Genomic DNA, 19,184 nt, shown 5'->3' with positions numbered 1-19,184 from the left:
GTGACAATTCACTGGCTTCCATTGGCCTGGTTTTGCTGGACTGGGTAGACCAGTCGACTCCCAAGAACGCTGCAAAGCTCCCCACTCTGAACCGCTCTTCCAACTCCCCCAAAAAATCAACAGATAGAAGAGAACATTCCCTGTTCTGTGCACCAACTTGTATTGGAACCCTTCTCCTATAGGTTCCTTGACAAAACAATCCCATAGAGAGGAGCACAGACTTCCCTTAATAAACCTTGCCACAGAAATGTGCATCTCCACCAACCCCCAAAGCAGAGGGTAAGTGACATCCCTTAGCTTTTCTCAAAGGGCTAATTTCTAGTGACAAGAGTCTGGTTTTAGGGCCCTGTCACATGAAATAGAAGGAAAATCCTTGGCTAAACACGAATGAAGGTTCATGGCAACAGATCTCATGGACAGAGCTGTGACATAAGCTTTTCTCCTGCCAATACTTTGGCACTACGTGGTGGTTTTTTTGTTTTTGTTTTTCAGTCTAAATTATTTATTTATTTCAGAGATTTCTGTGTTGCCTCTACAGCTTTAGGTGGCTTACAGTGTTAACATGCACAAGATATGAAAACGCAAACAGACATGAAATGCTGTTCAGTGCAGAGGCACAGATGCTCATCAGATTCTCACATTTTTATCATTAGCATCTGATAAACATCTGTTCCAAATGTTTAGCTGCTAAACGTTTTACAGTGTGGGACACCATATTGATTCCAATTCTTTTCCTCTTAAAAAACAAAAATTGGCATGTTCAAATAGGGTGATCTCTATTCCAGGGAAAAGGCTTTTTTTACAGAAAGCAAATAGATGAATTGTTTGCCGATAGGCTTTCTGAAGGACATTGTATGTTTGGTTAGGTTGGACAAGCGGTAGTGGTGGGCTGGAGGGAGAACAGTGCTGCCTGCACTGCTAGATGAGAGATTTCTTCTTCTGTAACCATACAGCTAGAAAAGCACAGCTTTGTATTCAAGACAAGCCCAGGTGTAAGGGATGACTCAGACAAAGGCCTTTCTCGTTCTCCACACAATCACTGCGCGCTCTAGTTTATGGCGAAAGAGAGCAGGCTAGCCCACAGCTTAGTACTAGAGTAGATCGGAAAGAAATTTCCCATGGGAGGGTAGTCCATTTGTGTTGCTTCTTTCGGGGTGATGTGACTGATTGGGCCGTTGATGATGGTGGTGGGGATTCCTTACAACACAGCCTTCCTTCGACGTTGTCTTTTTTTTTTTTTGTTCTGGAGGACAAATATGACCTACATCATCCCGATTCTTAAATCTCACTGCTGCTGCTTATTGCACAGTGGAACCAAACCGAATATTTATTCTCTGCATTGTAAAGGAAGCCTTGCAGCCCTCCCCCAGCCTGTTTGACACGTGGACCCGCTGGACCGATCATCGCTAGTTGCTGATCGCTTTAATTGGCTGCCCTGGTCTGAGGCATTGCTGCCTCGTTTGGGAATAGCCAGATTAGCAATAAGGTCTAATTTACAGTTTACCTTTAAAAGGCTTTATTATTATTATTTTTAAAGTACAAGTCAGTAAAAGCATTCGATTTTTTTAAAACAGAAGTGATTTTTTTTTTCTCCTTATGGGTGTTCATTTTCAGTGGCTGCTCATTAGATGTTTGTTTGCACAGTGAGTTCCAGTGCCCGACAGGATGTGACCTTGGAGGTTCACCAGAATAGATTTAAGCTGGCTTCTAGGACTCGCTTCGGTTGTCTGTGTTTTTTTTTTACTTTTTGCGATCACGCACTAGCCTACATTAGTGTGGTCTTTGGACGTGTCTTTTCTTTTCCGCTTTCATTGCTTTTTCTTTTTTTTTTCTGCTGAATATGAAGGAGCTTTATCGGGATACATGCAGCTTCAGCAAGGAGTGTAACCTAAGCTGTTAGGCATGGGCACATGTTTAACCTTCTACTTCAGGCTTATCCTGTTGCTCTCGGGCAAAAGGTCAGGGATCTCCATAGGGCAAGGGTGGCCAACTCCAGTCATCGAGAACCTCCAAACCGGCCAGGTTTTCAGGATATCCACAATGAATATGCATGAGTTAGGTTTGCATGCACTACCCCGCCCCCTCATATGCAATTGTATCTCATGCATAGTCATTGTGGCTAGCATAAAAACCAGGCCTGTTTTGTGGCTCTGGAGGAGCGGAGTGGGCTGTTTCTGTCATAGGGTCTGACCAATGTAAAAAAAAGTACAACAATTTTGGACATCCCGTTGCATGTTGAACCATTGTTGCGTCTCTTAGGAGAACGGGACAGGTCCATGCTCCCTGTGAAATTCAGAGCTTCAATGGCTCAGCTGCTGTTGGCGGCTCGTTTCACCATTGCAACCTTCTGGAGATCTGATCCTGGCTCAGACTGTTGGTCTTGCCCAGGTGCATCAAATAGTTGACCTTGAGAAATTGCGATATGATCTTAAAGGAGAGTGCTTCAAATATGATTTGGTGTGGAGATCTTGCTATCACTTTTACCACTACCACTTCACACGATAGACCTCTGTTCTTTCAGTTTTATCCATGGTGCAGAACTGCTCTGCATTGCATTCCTCTGAAGTTTGCTTTGCTATAAACATGTATGATTTTCTTACTCCTTACTGTTTTGCTCCTATCTGCTGTGTACGATTAGTTAATTGTTGTATGCCATAAAATTCTAAAAGAGAGTTTAAAAAAAACCCAGCACCAAAAAGCAAAACTGGCCACTTAGCTGGAAGACACTTTGTACTGGTTCAAAATGTAAATCACTTTATTGCACAAGATGGGATGAAAATCCAACGTTTACAATAATACAGCAAATAGCCACTGCTTGTTGCTGGCATTAGTAGCATTGGATCTATTTAATGTTTGGGTACTTGTCAGATATTGTAACTTGGATTGCCCACTGTTGGAAGTAGGATGCTGGGCTTGATGGACCCTTGGTCTGACCCAGTATGGCATGTTCTTAGGTGCTTATGTTCTTAGATGCCATTGAATCTCAGGAGTGATTTTGACATGGGTCACCGCCAGCAGCACAGGTTCTTGTTTGCATCTGGAACGTGAATTGGGATGAATGCCAGTAGTTCTGTTGTCTCTTCCTCTCGGGAAGAAAATCTTTTGAGTCCCATGTTTAGGTGAGAAAGGTGGTGTACAAAAATGAAAAGAAGTGCTACCACTGAGGTGCAGAGGCAACTGATGTGTGGGGCAGAGGTTGACTGTATGATGGCGTGGCCTCCCAATAGGGCCAATGCAATAAGGTGCATTCAGCAAGTGTGCACAGTTTTACCCTAGTTGCGTGTACATTTATTGTGCATAAGTTTAACCCCCGATGCAGCAAGGAGTTTTGCGCACAAAAAAATGTGCATGTAAAACTATGCATGCTGCTTAGAGCTCTCACGTGGAAATCGCATGCAAATGAAAGCATTAATTGTTACCCCCAATGCAGAGAGGTGCCAGGGCTTAACTCGGACTTTCTTAACGCCGAAGAATTTGCTCCTGGTCAAAGGTGAAAGTGCTAGTGTCATTTTATGGGTGGAAGCTGAAATTCTGAAATTGGGAACTGGAATCAGGATTTATGCGCCGAAAACAATGCTTTGCATATACAAAGCTGTTTTCTGTGCATAAATATTCTTTCAGTGCACAAAAATGTTTTCTGCGCTGAAAGAAGTTTTATGCGCATAAATCACGGCTGAGAGATTCCCCCACTCCCCCGAGTTTAAAATATGCATTCAGCCTGTGCTGGGCATGCATTACAACTTGCATTTGTGCACATTTTCCAGTCTGTGCACATTTTTACCTCCCGATGCATTAGCATACCATAATCTTACTGCGTCGGGAGTCAAAAGAAATTGTAACTTGTGGGTTAAGAAACTGTGCGCTGAGTTTCTGCGCACAGTTTTAATCCACACATTCTTGCATTGGCCCCAATAAGAGGCAGCTGATATGCAGGATTCGTCATAAAATAACTTATTACAAATCATTAGTTTAAGCAAGGCCAGCATATGGTACAGAATAAATGAGAGCTGGAGTACTCATTCATTTCGTTTCATACATTATTTTGCTGTTCTTTCTCCTGATATAAAGGATTCTGTGTTTGGTCTGTTTTCATGAACGTTGCAAGCACAGCTGGTCATCCAGGATACAATACTGGCAAACTGGCTTCAAAACGGAAACGTCCCAATTAGGTCTGTGCTGAGCCATATGGGCTCATCTGAGTGTTGGTCAGTGACACTGGTGAATTTCTGCCTGATCTCCAACCTGGAACGTTTTTGAACCTTTGGGAAAATGTTGAAGGTTGAGGCTGCTGGGACCCCAACCAGGTACCATTTTAGAAAATTACTACTGGTAAAGGACATCTTTCAAAAGCTGTTTGGCATATCTCCATTTTTATAGCAGTTTTGGTGGTCTTTAATCTATGCCTCTAAAAAATTAGGGTTTCCTTCTTTTTTTTTTTCCTTTAAATAGCTCTGTTTGAGTCTGTTTCATTCAGAATGGAAGTTCTAGAACAGAAGTGAGCAATTCAGGTCCTGGAGTACCACCAACAGGTCTAGTTTTTAGGATTGTCGCTGCGAATATGCTTGAGATGCATTTGCATACAGTGGAGGCAGAGAATGCAGACGTATCTCGTGCATGTTCATTGTTGATAGCCTGAAAGCCCAAGCTGTTTGTGGTACCTGAGGGCTGGAGTTGCCTACCTCTGTGCTAGAAGAATGGGCAATGAAATAAGACTGTAGGAGTTAATTTCAAGAGTAATGTAAGTAATTAGTTCTTCACATAAAAGGTGGTGGATGCATGAAACAGCCTCCGTATAGAGGTAGTAGGGCCAAAAAAAACTGTACTGGAATACAAGATGCCATGGGGAAAAGCAGAGACGATCCTCGGTGGTGGGGAATTTAAGGTAACGCTAAGAGATGGCGTTGATTTTGTACTATTGCAGTAGGTAGGGGCTGCATGGGCCTCGAGGCCGAGCTCTGTCTCTGCTCTCAGGTTCTATAGTTCTTTGTCTTTCTACATTGCTCAAAACCATTTGTGCTGTAGAAGTGAAACATCTGACTCTAGAGAGCTGTGTGTTTCCTCCTTAACTTGACCTGATGAACAAAGCTGTATTGTACTAATTAAAAATATAAAACAAAAAACTTGCCTGTATTTTTTCAGGGTAGACTGGCACTGCAGTAAAGACAGCATTGTCATTTATGTTCTTGTCATGTGGTTTGCTTGCTATTTGGATCACAGTAATTTATTATCGTGGCAGCCTCAAGACCCAATAACCCAATGTGTCCCTGGAGAAAAGGTCTGTGGTTTTCTAGTTTTAAACAGACAAAGTTTAAATTATTTCACAAGGTAAGGGCATGAGGCCCCAGTTCCTCTTTCCAAGAATATGCTGGTGATTGTGTTCTCCAGGGGGATTCAAAGAACTTTTCATTTTGTTTGGCTGAATTAATTCATGGAATCAGGGGCCTTTTCTACGTAGCACAGTATGTCCAGTGTTCACAGCTGTCTCTGTGTGTGCCTCCAAAATATGCGCGTAGGTAGTCTTTGTGCTTAAAATAGATGGTTCTATGTTCTTGGATCTCTTTTGACCAATTAAAAATAACAAAAAAGCAAGACAGGACTGGTTAAAGACTCTATTTTCCAAAACATCTGAATTCGTGTCTGCATGCATAGGTGGATCAATTAAAAAAAAATCTTGTCTGGATCCCATTGAGCCCCCTCACTCCCATCAGATATGTTCTGAAAATTTGGTGTTGATAAGTCATTAAACACAAAAGTTTATTAGGGACACACATGTGGTGATCTCATAAGCATTCTTCTCTTTGGAAGGTAAGTTAAAAATGGTCTGAACATGTATGTTGCTGACTGGAATGATTTTTATCTATGGCAAGATCATTCCAGAACCCCTTATGCTAGTGGTGCCCAAGCTCTGTTCTAGAGACCATCCACTAGTCTTAATTCTTAGTAGCACCACCATATAGAAGTCAATCTGGTTCTTAGACCAAATGTGTGCTAGTATATCTCATGAATAATTACTATTATCCTAAGTACCAGCCCTAGCTGAGGGCCTGGAAGAGAGAAACCACTGCCTTGTGCATATACACAACTGTCCAGTTTAGATGATGAAGATACAGTGAACTTTAGTTGGAAAAGTAAGTAGGACTTCATGAGAGAGAGGTTATCCCCAATGTGGACTCTGATTTTTTTTATTTTGTGCTCACTAAGTGCTATTTTTCATGGACAGTGTTTGAGTTATAGGAAGAGAAAGAAATTAAACATTCCTACCTATTCAAGGTTTCTTTTATTTTGAAGAGCCATCTAACCTTCATGGACTCAAAGTTGGTGAGGTTGAAATATTGCCTTAGGGACAAGTTCCATTATTCTACACCCTCTAGGTTGTAGAATAATGCTTTAATCTTAACAATTCTTTTCGCCTTTTAGGGCATGTAGCCTTTTCACCTCAGACCTTCACAAGTCTCCAAGATTGAAGTAGCTTGTTAACGTTCCACTGAATAGTTGGCTAAATATATGTGCCACTTGTATTAGGGTTTGTACTGGTAGTCTCTGACTGGCTATTTTTGATTACCATATGTTGACCAATGAGTGACTAGCTAAGTGTACTGGCTACACGATTTTCAGCTTTGGCCAACATCTCTGTGTAGAAAGCCCTATGGACTTCTATGTAATTCTTGCATAGACTATGGCTATAACACTTCAGCCTTTTAATCTAACTGCAGCTCTTTCATAGATTGCCTTATAGTAGCCCCCTCTCCAGTCGCACTGTAATCTGCCTTGAAGAGGCTGGCCAGACACAAAAGGCAGAATAGAAATCGAAAGTTAAATTCAGTTTTTTACAATTGACATTATAGTAGACCAATTGCAATACAGAGTGAGACTGCCTTCTGCTGAATGCTTTTTATCAGGGAGTGGCACGGGGCAAGCATTCTTTATTTTCCATCAATAAGCAGGCTGAATTAGCCATAGTATGTGGGTGATGTCATCCAGCATCACCAAACAGACTTGTCTTTCCTAGCTAGTGGAGCTTTGAGCTCTACTGAGCATGTGCGGGGGTTCCTGCACTGGTGTTGCCGCGTGAACCTCCTTAGTTTTTTTGTCCAAGCTCTGCATGAACTGTTACTCTGTCTCTCTATTCATTTTTTCTCCTAACTTCCACTTTTCAAAACTTTACTGTTGCCTTACTGACTTGGCAGCCTCACAGTGGCACTTTGAAGTGATATTAAAAAAAAAAAATTGGAGAAAGACTTGGAGATAATACTGCTTGCTCAGAGAATCTCTGGCAACAAGGGCACCCTGAGGAGTCGATGTAATAAAGTATGTCCAGCCTACCGCACAGGTTATGCATTGTAGGATGCGTGTTTTGGACCCACTAGATTAGCACCCGATGCAATAAGGAGATTAGCGCATCTAAAATGTGCACCCAAAAAAATGTATAGTCAATAGGGCACATTACATGTAGATGAGGCTATTAGCTATTACCCACCGATGCAAAAAATCGCTGGGCGCCCAACGCACACTTTTTAAAGTGACAACTTTAACTCCAGGCCCGGAAGTGGCATTAAGTCAATCCATGCGTTAAGGGCTCATGAGAAATTTAAAAATACTGTCCTCTGTGGTTCCTCCTACATAGTATCGCTGTGACACTTAAATCTACTGGTTGTGGTGTTTAAAAATAAAGATATAATGTAATGGCTTGATGTAAAAATAATAATTTGGGACGCACAATATACATGCACAATAGCAAGAGGCGAAATTGGCCTGAAGTGGGATAAAACAGACGCGCGCCTTTGCAAATGTGGATGCCTGATGCATTTGTGTGACAGGGATGAACAATTCTTCCCTAGCACGTCCTTTTTTACACAGTCCATTGTTTACATATTGCATCGATACGAGCGCCCATTTTAACACACATCTTATTGCATTGGCCTGTGAGTAGTTCAAAAGCTGTATATGTGATAAGATCTTGTCCATCACCAATGGGCATGAGCTTTGTTACATTTGTCTCTGCCCGGAGCATGACCAAGCAAACTGCTGTACCTGTGAGAGAATGTTCCCCACATTCCCAATGGTTCAGGCCTATCTGAGCAGCTGTGAAAGTCTCTCTTCTACCCATAGTGCAGTGTTGTCTGACTCCTCAGGTAAGGGAATGAGCTGGAGCTTTTCCAAAACTCCCCCTTTGAAGCATTGGGCCAAGGCCTCAAGGTCAAGCAGCAAGGACTGATCTGCATCAAGGAAGAGGTGCCATCACTTGGCTGACCTTGTGGCGTTGAAGCATACAGTGCATGGAGATGCATCGACACCTGCACTGTCCGGACACAGTAGACCGATCCATGATGCACTGGCAGCATGCACAACATCAACGTCTTTGACACACAGTGCATCAGCATAGTCAAAACATGATTCATTGCGGTCTACACATGATGCATTGGTATGACTGAAATCCTTGAAGCATGCTGCATTATCGATGCTGTCTGCACTGCACCCTCCACTTCTTTTGACACATGTTACAAGCCACTGAGCCCACTGGCACTGGGATTGTTCCTATGATTTGGTACTCCATTGCATCAACACAGCCTGTCCTGGGGTAGTCTATTTAGCACCTCCCTCCATCAAGTCATTGACGTGGAGCGTATCTGTGCATTCTAAGAAGACCTCTTCACAATCATCTAAACATTCTGGACAGAGCATTGACTTCAATGCATCAGTCAGTGCTTCAGGACCTGAACCTGGGTATGACTGTAACAGCCAGCTCCACACCCCTCAACCCAGGGTCAGTGGTGAGGGAATGGGTGTCTCTGCTTCCTCCTGGTGTGGGCCCCTTCTCCTCTACTGAGCTGGTTGTGGCAGGTTACCACTTGGAGATGCTGGGTCCAATCTGCTCTGTTCTGCCTTTCTCTTTTCCATGATGCCAGTATTCTCCATTTTCAGCAGATGGTGGATGTGCAACTCCTTACTGAGGATTGCTTTTATTTGAAAGAAAGGAGAAACAAGGAAAATAAATTCACCCCACTCTTCTGCGGTAATACCAAATGGTCCCTCCCCCAGATGAGAATTCCTGAGGTGATTTCCATGGTCCATCAGAAGGGTGGTTGGGTCTGGTAGCTGGTTTTTCAGCCGGTGTAGATTTAGATGCCTTTGGGTCAGGAACAGGATCCAATTTTGGTTTCAGAGGAAGATATGCCATCCTCCCCCCTGACTGAGCCAGGCGTATGACCAAGTGGCAGCCTTTTTGCTGTCCCTGGATTCTGGGACCCAGGGTTCTTCTCACCCTCTGCTTTCCAGTGTATCTTCATTGCTGCTGCAGTGGGGTGCTCATACTTCACTGGGAGAGGCTCCTGCATCTTCAGAGCCTCCATTGCATGGCTCCTCCTCCTCTGGCTCATTGGCAGTGGAGTTCAGCCATTCAGAGTTGAGGGACCAGAGACTTTTCCTTTCAGAACAACCGGGGTGCCTCCGTTTTCTCCAGCCTTGTCCAGAGACTCCTTGCATTGTATGCCTTTACCTTTGTACTCAGAAGGAGACTCCAGTGGATGCTGACCCACTTCCGGATCCCCCGGAGCCTGCATCCCCCACTAGAGACTTTACCTACTCAAAGTTTGTAGAGAGGGTAGAAGCTCTCCTGGGAGTGAAAATAAGAACAGAAAAAGATCCTCATCTCGTGGTCCTCAGTCTCCTACCTATTCTGTACCTACCATCAGACCCAGTGGCTGTACTATTCCACAAGGTTCTGGATGAGCTGCAGATGAAAATTTGGCAAACTCCCATCACCTGCAGCCCTGCCACAAGGAAGATGGATATCAAATACTGGCTTTGGAGTAGTTCAGCTTCCGCATCAATTGCTAGTCATGGAATCTGCGTTAAGAAAAGCTAAGAAGTCCCACATCTACTTGAATTCACCCCCCCCGGGAAGGACCCCAAACATCTGAATCTTTCAAAGCTCCATGTTGATAGCTCGCATTAGTAATCTACATTGTCCAATATATCGAGTGTCTGCAGGGACTTAAAACTTTTTTCTCCAGCTGATGGAATTCTCTGGTTTCTACCTCCAGGCTTTTCTGGATGCAGAGGAAGGAGTGACATCTGTTTCATACAGTTTGAGGTCTTCACCTCCATGTCTCATATTTCAGCTGCTACCATTGCAGTAAGGAAGATGGTGTGATTGCAGGCATGTGGCATTCGGGAGGACTTCCATGAAAAGCTGGCAGACTTTTGTGCCTGGGGACTATTTCTTTGGGGGAGAAACTATGGAAAAAAGTGACCCAGATCAAGGAATAGAATAGAGTGGTCCAATTCCTCTTGTCAGGGTCAGAACAGCCATCCACCTAAAAGTGCACCTTCTATGCCTACAGTCATGCTATCAAGAGATGGCCATTTAGATCGTTCCAGAAGTACTATCTGCTCTTTTCTATTCTGTATCATCTATCTCCACAGCAACCTCACTGTGACTTTTAACAACCAAATTTGCAACAACAGGCCCAGTCTAAAGCAGGGCCTAGTCCCATTGGAGGGTGGGGGGGTTGGAGGGGATGCAAATCCAGTCTGTTCTGAAGAAGTGGTGTGTCATCACACAGGACTTTTGGGTCCTTAAAATAGTACAGTTTGAATACCAGTTCCATTTTTCCCGATTGCTGTCATTTTCTCATGTCCCATTGCTAGCTCCAGACCTGGCCTATCTTCCACAGCTCCATCAGGAGGGGAACTCTTCTGCGACAGCAAGCAATAGAACTGGTTGCTATGTCTCAGGAGGGACAGAGGTCTTATTCCCGCTACTTCCTCATCCTGAAGAAAACAAGGGAGATGAGACCAATCTTGCACTTTGGGAGACTGAACAAGTACTTACATTGGGAGAAATTCAAGATGTATTCACTAAATATGATTCTTCCGTTCATCCAGAAAGGGGAGTGAATATGCGCCTTGGATCTCAAAAATGCATATGCACACATCCCAATTCATCCATCTCATTGGTACTACCTCTGCTTCGGCCTGGACTCCTCCCACTACATATACCAGGTGCTTACTTTTGGCCTATTGGCAGTGCTGAGGATATTCACTGCCTTGCGCTGATGGCAGCTCATCTCTGGCACCAGGAGATTCAAGTCTTCCCATACCTGGACAATTGGCAGATGATGGCACACTCTCAGAACGTAGTGTTGGTCTCTCTACAAGCAACAATCCAGCTTCTGCAGAATTTGGGCTTCCTAGTAAACTTCAAGAAGTCACACCTATTTCCTGCGCAAAGAATATGGCACTACCGATTGTGGTAAAAGCTCATTATTTACATCAGGCTAATCAGAGGGAAGAGCAAAACATTCCCTTAAATCTAACAGATATATTAGAGTGATCTGTTGATATAGAAATTGTCCAAAGAAAGCCATTGTTGATTACCTTTGCCTTTTTGTCAGATAAGAATCATACTTTGGTTATTTTTTGGAAACAGACAAGCAAAATACTATGGTTTTTCTTTATGGATTTATCCAGATGTAGTAAAAATAACTCAACAACATCGTAAAGAATTTTTGTCTATGAGAGGAGATGTAATTAAATTGGGAGCCCGTTTTACACTGAAATATCCTTGTAAGGCGTGTATGAGCTATATGAATAATAATTATATTTTCAGGACCCTCTACAATTGAGAGAGTTTTTGGCAGCTCACCCCCCCAAGTTATCACATCAGTACCGGAGTAGATAGAATAAAAGTTCCTAGTACTGTTTAGCACTATCAAGAAATGCTTGCTGTAATTGTTTACTTTATATGAAACACTTTAATTATCCTGCTCCTTATTATCTTATATTAATGCTGCCTAATGATATGTTATAGATGTTATGTGCAAATATTTTTTTTTTTGTTATTTCTTTGTTAGGCATCAAAATTTGCTGTATAAGACTGTAACTTCTTGGCATAATTTTCAAAAAGTTTGAAAATAAAGAATTAAAAAAAAAAAAAAAAAAGAATACAGTTTGTTGGCGCATGGACATCAGACAGTGCATCCACACTGGTGTCTCTCATACATAGGCTTCTGCCTGCACAAACATCCTTGGCAAAAGCGCTTTTGGTAGTCTTAGGCCACATGGCAGCAGCAGTTCATGTGGTCCTGCTGACATGTCTCCACGCGCAGGTCCCCAGAGGCAGGCAGAGCTCCGGAGTCTCAATGCGTGGGTGAGACGATGGTGCAAGGAAGAGGGATTCAGTTTTGTAAGGAACTGGGCAACCTTTTGGGCAAGGGGGAGTCTCTGGTGCTAACATTAAACAGAGAGGTTCCAATAATAAGTCCAAGTGCCTATAGTAAATAAAAAAAAAAAAAAAAGAACAAAAAACATTGGGGACTCTTCCCGTCCCCCCACACGCACACTCCTCAATCTTGTTGGCATCGGAGGGGAGACCTCAGTCAGTCCTAGGGCCCCAAAACCAGTTGAGATGACATTGGTTGCCCTGAGTACCTACCAGTCATGAAAGTAGTAATTCCATCTTCCAAGCTGGAGGTCTCCTGTGTTATTACTGCCTTTTGGATGGATCAGAAACTGATTCTGCAAGCCTGGGCGATACACTCTGTTGCTAATATCCTATCGAAATGGAGTTCATGCCTTCATTTAAAAATGCACTGCTGAGTGGAAGCTACCTGCGTTTGGAGGCCCCCGTGACAGGTGAAGACTGTATTTGCTCAGTGTTGTCTTATCTTACAGAATGCAGCAAATCTAATCAACAAGCCCACAGTAGGAAGGCAGAGATGGCCGTGAACTTGCTACAACCCCACACTACCCCCCTCCCTGCAGAGGTTTGAATCTAGCACATGCAGCAATTTTTTTTCTTTCTAGGAAATGATGAAAGAAGGCATAAGAACATAAGAATTGCTAGGCTGGGTCAGGCCAAGGTCCATCGAGCCCAGCATCTTGTCTTTGACAGTGGCCCATTCAAGCTACAAGTTTGGGTCATTGTTTGGGCAGATCCCAAAAAATATATGTTTCTAATTGATATGGCTTTTCCTAATGTACCTTGCTTATAGTTGCTTCTGGAACTTGTCCTCCAGGAACTTGTCCAAACCTTTTTTTTTTTTTTAATTTTATCTTTATTCAATTTTAATTAAAAAAATTTTAAACAAAAATATAAAGAAATAATACAGATACCATTACAAACCCTATATTCTTTACCATAATATATTGTATCTACATTACATAACCCATAATTGAGGGAGCAACACATATATTATAATAATCAAATAAACTGCATGAATTAAGGAGAGAGTTATTTTTCATTTTGATCATCAATACTAACTCCTGGAATATTCTTATCCTGTAAAAAGGTTTCCAAATGTAGAGGATCAGAGAAACTATATTTATTTCCTTGATAGGTTAAGTAGCATAAACAAGGATACTTTAGGAAAAAGCTGGTACCTGTTGCCAGTATCCAAACCTATTTTAAACCCCTTTATGTTATGCCTTGACCGTGTCCACTGGCAATAGATTAAACAGTTTGCCTCTGTTAGTAGCTTTCTTGACTTTTTAAAACAATTTAAATGTTGAATCTTATTTAAACGTTGTGAAGTCATCCCATCTTTCAGGATCACATATTTGTCTGATTTAATTGCTTATCAAACAAAAGCAAAAAAAAAGTTTAAATCACTTTGACTAATTATCCAATGCATTTATAATAATCAGCAATACCTGCCTTTTCGAGCATCTAACTTGATCATTGGTGCATGCTTGTTGGAGTTTGTCAGGCTATTAACGCAGGAGTACTGTAAGCTGCACTGATAATAGAAGAAGCGCCTGAAGGGATCCTAATGTCCTATTGACAGTAACTCCCGCCGCGCTCGTCTGGTGGTGAGCGAGTCTGATGTCAGGAGGAGGGGGGCTGTGTTCCCGGAAGACATCTCCAACCTGAGACATCTCTGGGGAAGCCAGGCTGGCACCTGTTTTATAGTGGGGGTGTTGTTTTTGACCTGTGAATAATGGTGGCCGGCATCCTTGGGTGGCACTGCAGCACTCACAGGATCCAGCCGCTGAGGATGCAGAGCTCCAGCTCAGCCCAGGAGCTGCAGGAGCAAACTAGCACCCTTTTGATCCAATTGATTTTTTTCTCTGTTCCAGCTATACTTGGCTTCCCACGTGCAGAAGCTTTTATGGTGGCTGCCCCGTGAATTGCTTTCTTTGCCACTTTATTTTATTTCATGTTATTTAACTCTTCCGTTTCTAGGCCACCTGCCCAGTTAGAAATTCTTAAATTTTGTATTCTGTTTTCACTGTAATAGAGCAAAGTGGATGACAACTAACGTACACCTTCCATGTATCAGCTTTTAACGGCTCAACAAGCGCAGTCAGTAGAGCATGAGGCTCTTAATCTCATTTCAGTTGAATATTTCATATGCCAGCTTTTTCGTAAGCAGGAGCCATGCTTTGTCATAACATAATCCTGTCCCGCATGGGGGTCGGGTGGCAGCATGTTATGTTCCCCTAGCCCCAGCACACACCATTGTACAGAAGGGTGAACCCTGCCCTTCATCTTAGAAAACGTTGGGGTGGATGAACAGACTCTAGATACACTGTCTGGCCTTTTTCTGAAGTCACCTTTCTATTAAGGTGATAAATGATTAAAAATGATTTGTATGTGCCCAGATTGTAGCCCTTTTTCTTTGTCAGTGGCTTTCAGATTTGCGTTTAGCAGGCTTTTGTGTTGCTTTTTGATATTTTCTCGACACGGTTGAACCCAACTGAAGTTTTGCCAATGCGATGATGTTCAGACGACCGAAGCAAAAGCAACTTTCTGTGTTGCACGAGCATCCCAGGTTTTGGTGTTTTGTTAGGAAGCCTAGATAACTGCTTGTTTTGGGAAATACAACATTATATGTATTTTTTTTTTGTCTGTTTTTGAAGATAATGCAATTGGCTTTTCTTTTTGAACTGATTTTATCTCTTTTCTTTTTTTTTCCCCTCCATTTTAGTTAATGAGCAACCACGGTTTCCCTGCTGCTGCTGCTCTTGCCGCTGCCCAGGTGAAACTGTTGGTGTCTCCTGGAAGACGATGGCCTTTTGGGCACAGCTGGGACTACTGCTGTGGAAGAACCTTACGTATCGACGACGGCAGACCGTAAGCTGCTTTTCCTCTCTTATTTTATACCTTGGCGCTGTTTTTGTTGTTGTTTGAATTTAATAACAATTGAACAGGGCAATGGGTGGGTCAATTGACTGGCAGAGGCATGCTACGTCCTTTTGGTTAGCAAACTGCCCCAGGTTAAATACTAATATTTAACACTTATTCCCTTGCGACTTTGTATTTTGGCCTGTGGGGAATGAGCAGTGTTCCTGGTGTACACATTCAGCGCTCTCATTATTACTGTATTTAGCAGTCTCTGCAAAGACTGCCGAGTGGGCAGGAAGGATTAACAATGGGCATGAATATCTTCCCAAGGCAGGGTTGAGGCTGTAAGGTGGACTTGTGGATGCCGTTGCCTTTGGTCAGCCTCTCTAAGCATCCGGACGTTTGCTGGAGTCTCTAGCGTCTGGTATTCAAGCGTTCATGAGATGCATGCGAGCCTCAGCAGGACTAGCACGTTTTTTTTCCCTGAAATCTAGCCCCCTTCCCCCAGATCCTCTGGAGCATAGATCTGCAAATCCTTGTAAGGTATGCATGCTATACTTCAATCTGCAGCTATATCTCTCACCTTTGACCAGCACTAAGTCCAGTGAAGAGAAAAAAAATACATCTGCAAACCTTGAGGTTAATAGTTTTTCTATAGGGCAGAGAGGCTGTTGGAGACTCATTGTCTCTTACAATGGCAATAACTGATTTACATATTAGTAAAACTCAGGGAATGCAGCCGAGCTGTTTTAATATTCAAATTACTAAAACTCAAGCGGGTAGCACTGGGGAGTCTTCCCCGGCTCAGTAGTGGATTCTGTTATTGGTTATGGGAAGATTGGTGCATTTTTGTGTCTGACAAAAACATAGGGAGGAGAGGAAAACTTGTTTCCAAAACCTCAACCTCCGACACCTCGCATGAAGCAGGAGGGGGGTACAACGAGCTAGTTCTGTTTCTTTTAACGACCATACCTAATGCTTTCATTTCATTTCATTTATGACATTTATTAACTCTCAACACAAAAAGGTCTAAGCGATTTACAATAAAAATAACACATAATAAAAACATAAATATCAAAACATAAACATAAAAACATTCAGTAGGCTAACAAGCAAATGATTGCACGCTGCAAATGCCTAATAAAAGAAGTCTAGCAAACTGCAATCAAAGAAATGCCTGCTGCAATAGAAAACTTTTGCCTTTTAGGATTGCGAAACCGGTTGCAGCCATCCTTCCTATTGATGTGAATTCCCCAGTTTTATTCAGCCCTGGAAACTCTCTTGGTGGCCAAGGAGTTGGCAGGACAGTCTATTAAATGGTGTTTCAGTGGCACATTGGTTTGGGGTTTTTTTTCCCAATAGTAGGGCCCTCCACCAAGAAACTACAAAAAACTGGCATTTCACAAAAATCACAGAAGAAGAAACATTCTGGCAGGCTGAGGGAAGCAAAAGGCCCTACAAATAGCCAGTCATACCATCTTTAAATGATGACAGCCCCACCTGGGTCCTGGTCAGAGTTGCTGAGCACCAGAAGTTAAGCCGAAGGCCCCTTATTGCCCCCAAGTCATTAACAGGAAACCCCCAACTCTGAAGGAGGTGGCAGTTGCCATAAAGATCTCACCCATAAATTGTTTGGGAGCTGGTAGATTTACAAGTCTTTGTTTTAAGTTCGAAAGCTGTTTTGGAGAGGCCCTCGCCAGCAATGCAGTGGACTGCTGGAACACACCGAATGTCAAGGGTGAACCTAGATCCCCCATCCTGGTGCCCTACGGTTAGGCCAGGAGCAGTCGCAGATCGAATAACGTGCATCCTGCCATGCATCACAGAATCTGCTGCTTATCATGTGAGGGATTGTTTGCACTTGGAGGAGAAAGAGTTGGGGGCTCAGTCTTTTGAGCATGGGGGTCACCTTTTCTTTATGGGACAGTAGGTCTGCCATGAGAAGACATCGCTCTCCGCATACTTTAAATGTATGAGTAAGGGGAAAAAGTGAGAACAGTGTTTAATCCAGGTCCAGGAGAAATGTCACGGAGCCCATCGAGAAACAGTGGGGCAGGTTTGTGCTTAATACAACGCTGGATAAAAGCTGACTAGGAAAGAGAGAATTTGGGACACTGAACATCTGTAAACATTACAAATGCAAATTAAAAAAAAGAAAGAAGCGTAGGGGAGGGGAGAAGGTTGTGTTGGAAAAGCTGGGCTCAAAGTTCATATTGGCTCCTAGGGCATGCCAGCTGTAATTGCACTTGAAGCGTTGGAAATTATCCAGTGTGAAGCATTCTAATGACACTTATAAAACACATTAAAAAAAAATCCCCCCCACAGATAGTGAATTTTTGAACTGCATTTGAATCTATTCCCTTATTTCCTGTGCTGAAGACGAGCGTTATACATTGACCTATTAGTCAGTCTCAAGGAATCTGCGCGACCAGGAAGAATGCCACCACGTCAGCGGGAAATGTCATGTAGGCGCGAGTACCCTGCTGTCTAGATTCCTCCCGGCACTGCAGAAGGCGCACTCTGTCCTGGCTGCGCTGCGAGCACTTGAGTTCTGTATTTCTGAAAGCAGGTTGAGGGAGGCACAGTGGGTTGTGTTTTCAAAAAGACCTTTACAATGTTGTACTACCTAATTTGTTAGAATGCACTTCCTGTTTTGAGATGATTCTGGAGAAGGGCAAGAACGTCGGTGATACCTGAAGACCGCAGAGTCCCACTAAAGCCAAAGAAGACAGGGCTAGAAGTCCATGCATGCGGAGGGAATAAAAGCAGGACTAAATCTGCCTGTCCAGAAAAACTGGAACCAGGTGGCAACCCTACCCTAAGCAGAGAAAAGAATACACTCGTTTCATCTGTGGGGGTTTTAAAATGCCTAAAAAATGAACACATAGTTCATTTGTGGCAGAGCACCCAAACAGACAGTAATGAAATAGATCCGTATGGGTAGGGGAGCGGGATGGTTTCCTGCAGATAGGAAACTATTTAATAAAGTTTGTGAAACTTGTATTTTATTATTTTGGAAACCTTGAATAAGCTTCTGTCCCTTGCAGGGAAATGACCTGCCTTGGATGCCAGGGACTAATGTTAGATGCGTCCAGAGCCTGGGATTCTCATGGCAAGGAATGGGTGAACCGTCCTGAACGTGCATTGCAGGGCTCGTTTTTCTTTCTCGTGTGCTCAAAACTTGTAACGGGAGACAAGAATGTTCTGAGGCGGCTGGAATTTCAGTCTGTCCAAATCCTAGATGGAGTTAAACATCGCTGTAAACCTTCTGGAGGGTCAAAGGTTCATGGGCAAAGCAGGTTCAGTGGGATCAGCAAAACCCCTAAGAGACTATTGGGTGAAACACGGTGTACCTTGAGTGCTTTGAAAGGGTGGGAGCCCCTTTCTCTTCCCCAAATCCCTAGAGACATGATGGGCGTCCATAACCCCTTAATGACGGCGTTCCTTTACTCACGGCCCCATTTATTTCCGGTGTCTAAAGAGTTTAAACTCTTCTAGATTGGTGGTTCTTAACCCAGTCCTCAGGGCACATCCTGTCAGGTTTGCAGGATATGCATGGGATAGCTTTGCATACAGTGGAGGCCGTGCATGCAAATTGTTCTCATGCATATTCATTGTGGCTATCCTGAAAACTGGACAGGCTGGGAGATTATTTCTTGGATTCCTGCCCAACAAGATCATCTCTCATGGTGGTGGTGATGGTGGGAGGGGGGGGGGGTGAGTGGTCCTGGGTGCGATCTTGCTACTTCCAAGGGATTGGAGGCGGTTGTTCTTCTCAGTCGGGCTTTTCAGGCCCTCCCCCCCCCTGCCCACTGGGCCTCCAGCCTGCACAATGCCGGTGTGGCAAGCAACCATTTTCAAAGCTGGAGGGGTGGCTGTGAATGATCTCACGTATCACAAGCACGGCCAGTACAGCTGACCCACAGACTTTGAAATGCTTGCTCTCGCTGGTTTCATTGTTTTCAAATATTTACTGGACAGCCCTGGCTGAATTTAAGGCTTGGGTGTAGAGGCATTTTGAAATCGCTATGGCTTGATTTACGAATGTTTTCCCCGCTAGGTGGTGCTCATGGGGAAAAGCCTTTTCTTGAACTGGCTCTTGATCTTTCTGTGCTTT

General features: G+C 43.4%; 1 protein-coding gene across 2 annotated transcripts in view; it reads left to right on the top strand.

Moving 5' to 3' along the window:
* The window catches only part of ABCA1 (ATP binding cassette subfamily A member 1), a 212,039-nt gene that overhangs the window by 5,353 nt on the left and 187,502 nt on the right, over positions 1-19,184 (top strand). For both annotated transcript variants that reach the window (XM_029604407.1, XM_029604396.1), the window contains exon 2: positions 14,931-15,076. In XM_029604407.1, coding sequence (XP_029460267.1) covers positions 15,011-15,076 — 66 coding nt within the window. In that variant the 5' untranslated portion in view covers positions 14,931-15,010. The remainder of the gene's footprint in view (positions 1-14,930; positions 15,077-19,184) is intronic.

This window comes from Rhinatrema bivittatum, chromosome 1 (assembly GCF_901001135.1).
Source record: "Rhinatrema bivittatum chromosome 1, aRhiBiv1.1, whole genome shotgun sequence".
In the NCBI taxonomy this organism is placed as follows: Eukaryota; Metazoa; Chordata; class Amphibia; order Gymnophiona; family Rhinatrematidae; genus Rhinatrema; species Rhinatrema bivittatum.
Note: the sequence above shows the minus strand (reverse complement) of the source record. Positions and strands in the feature narration are given on the sequence as shown.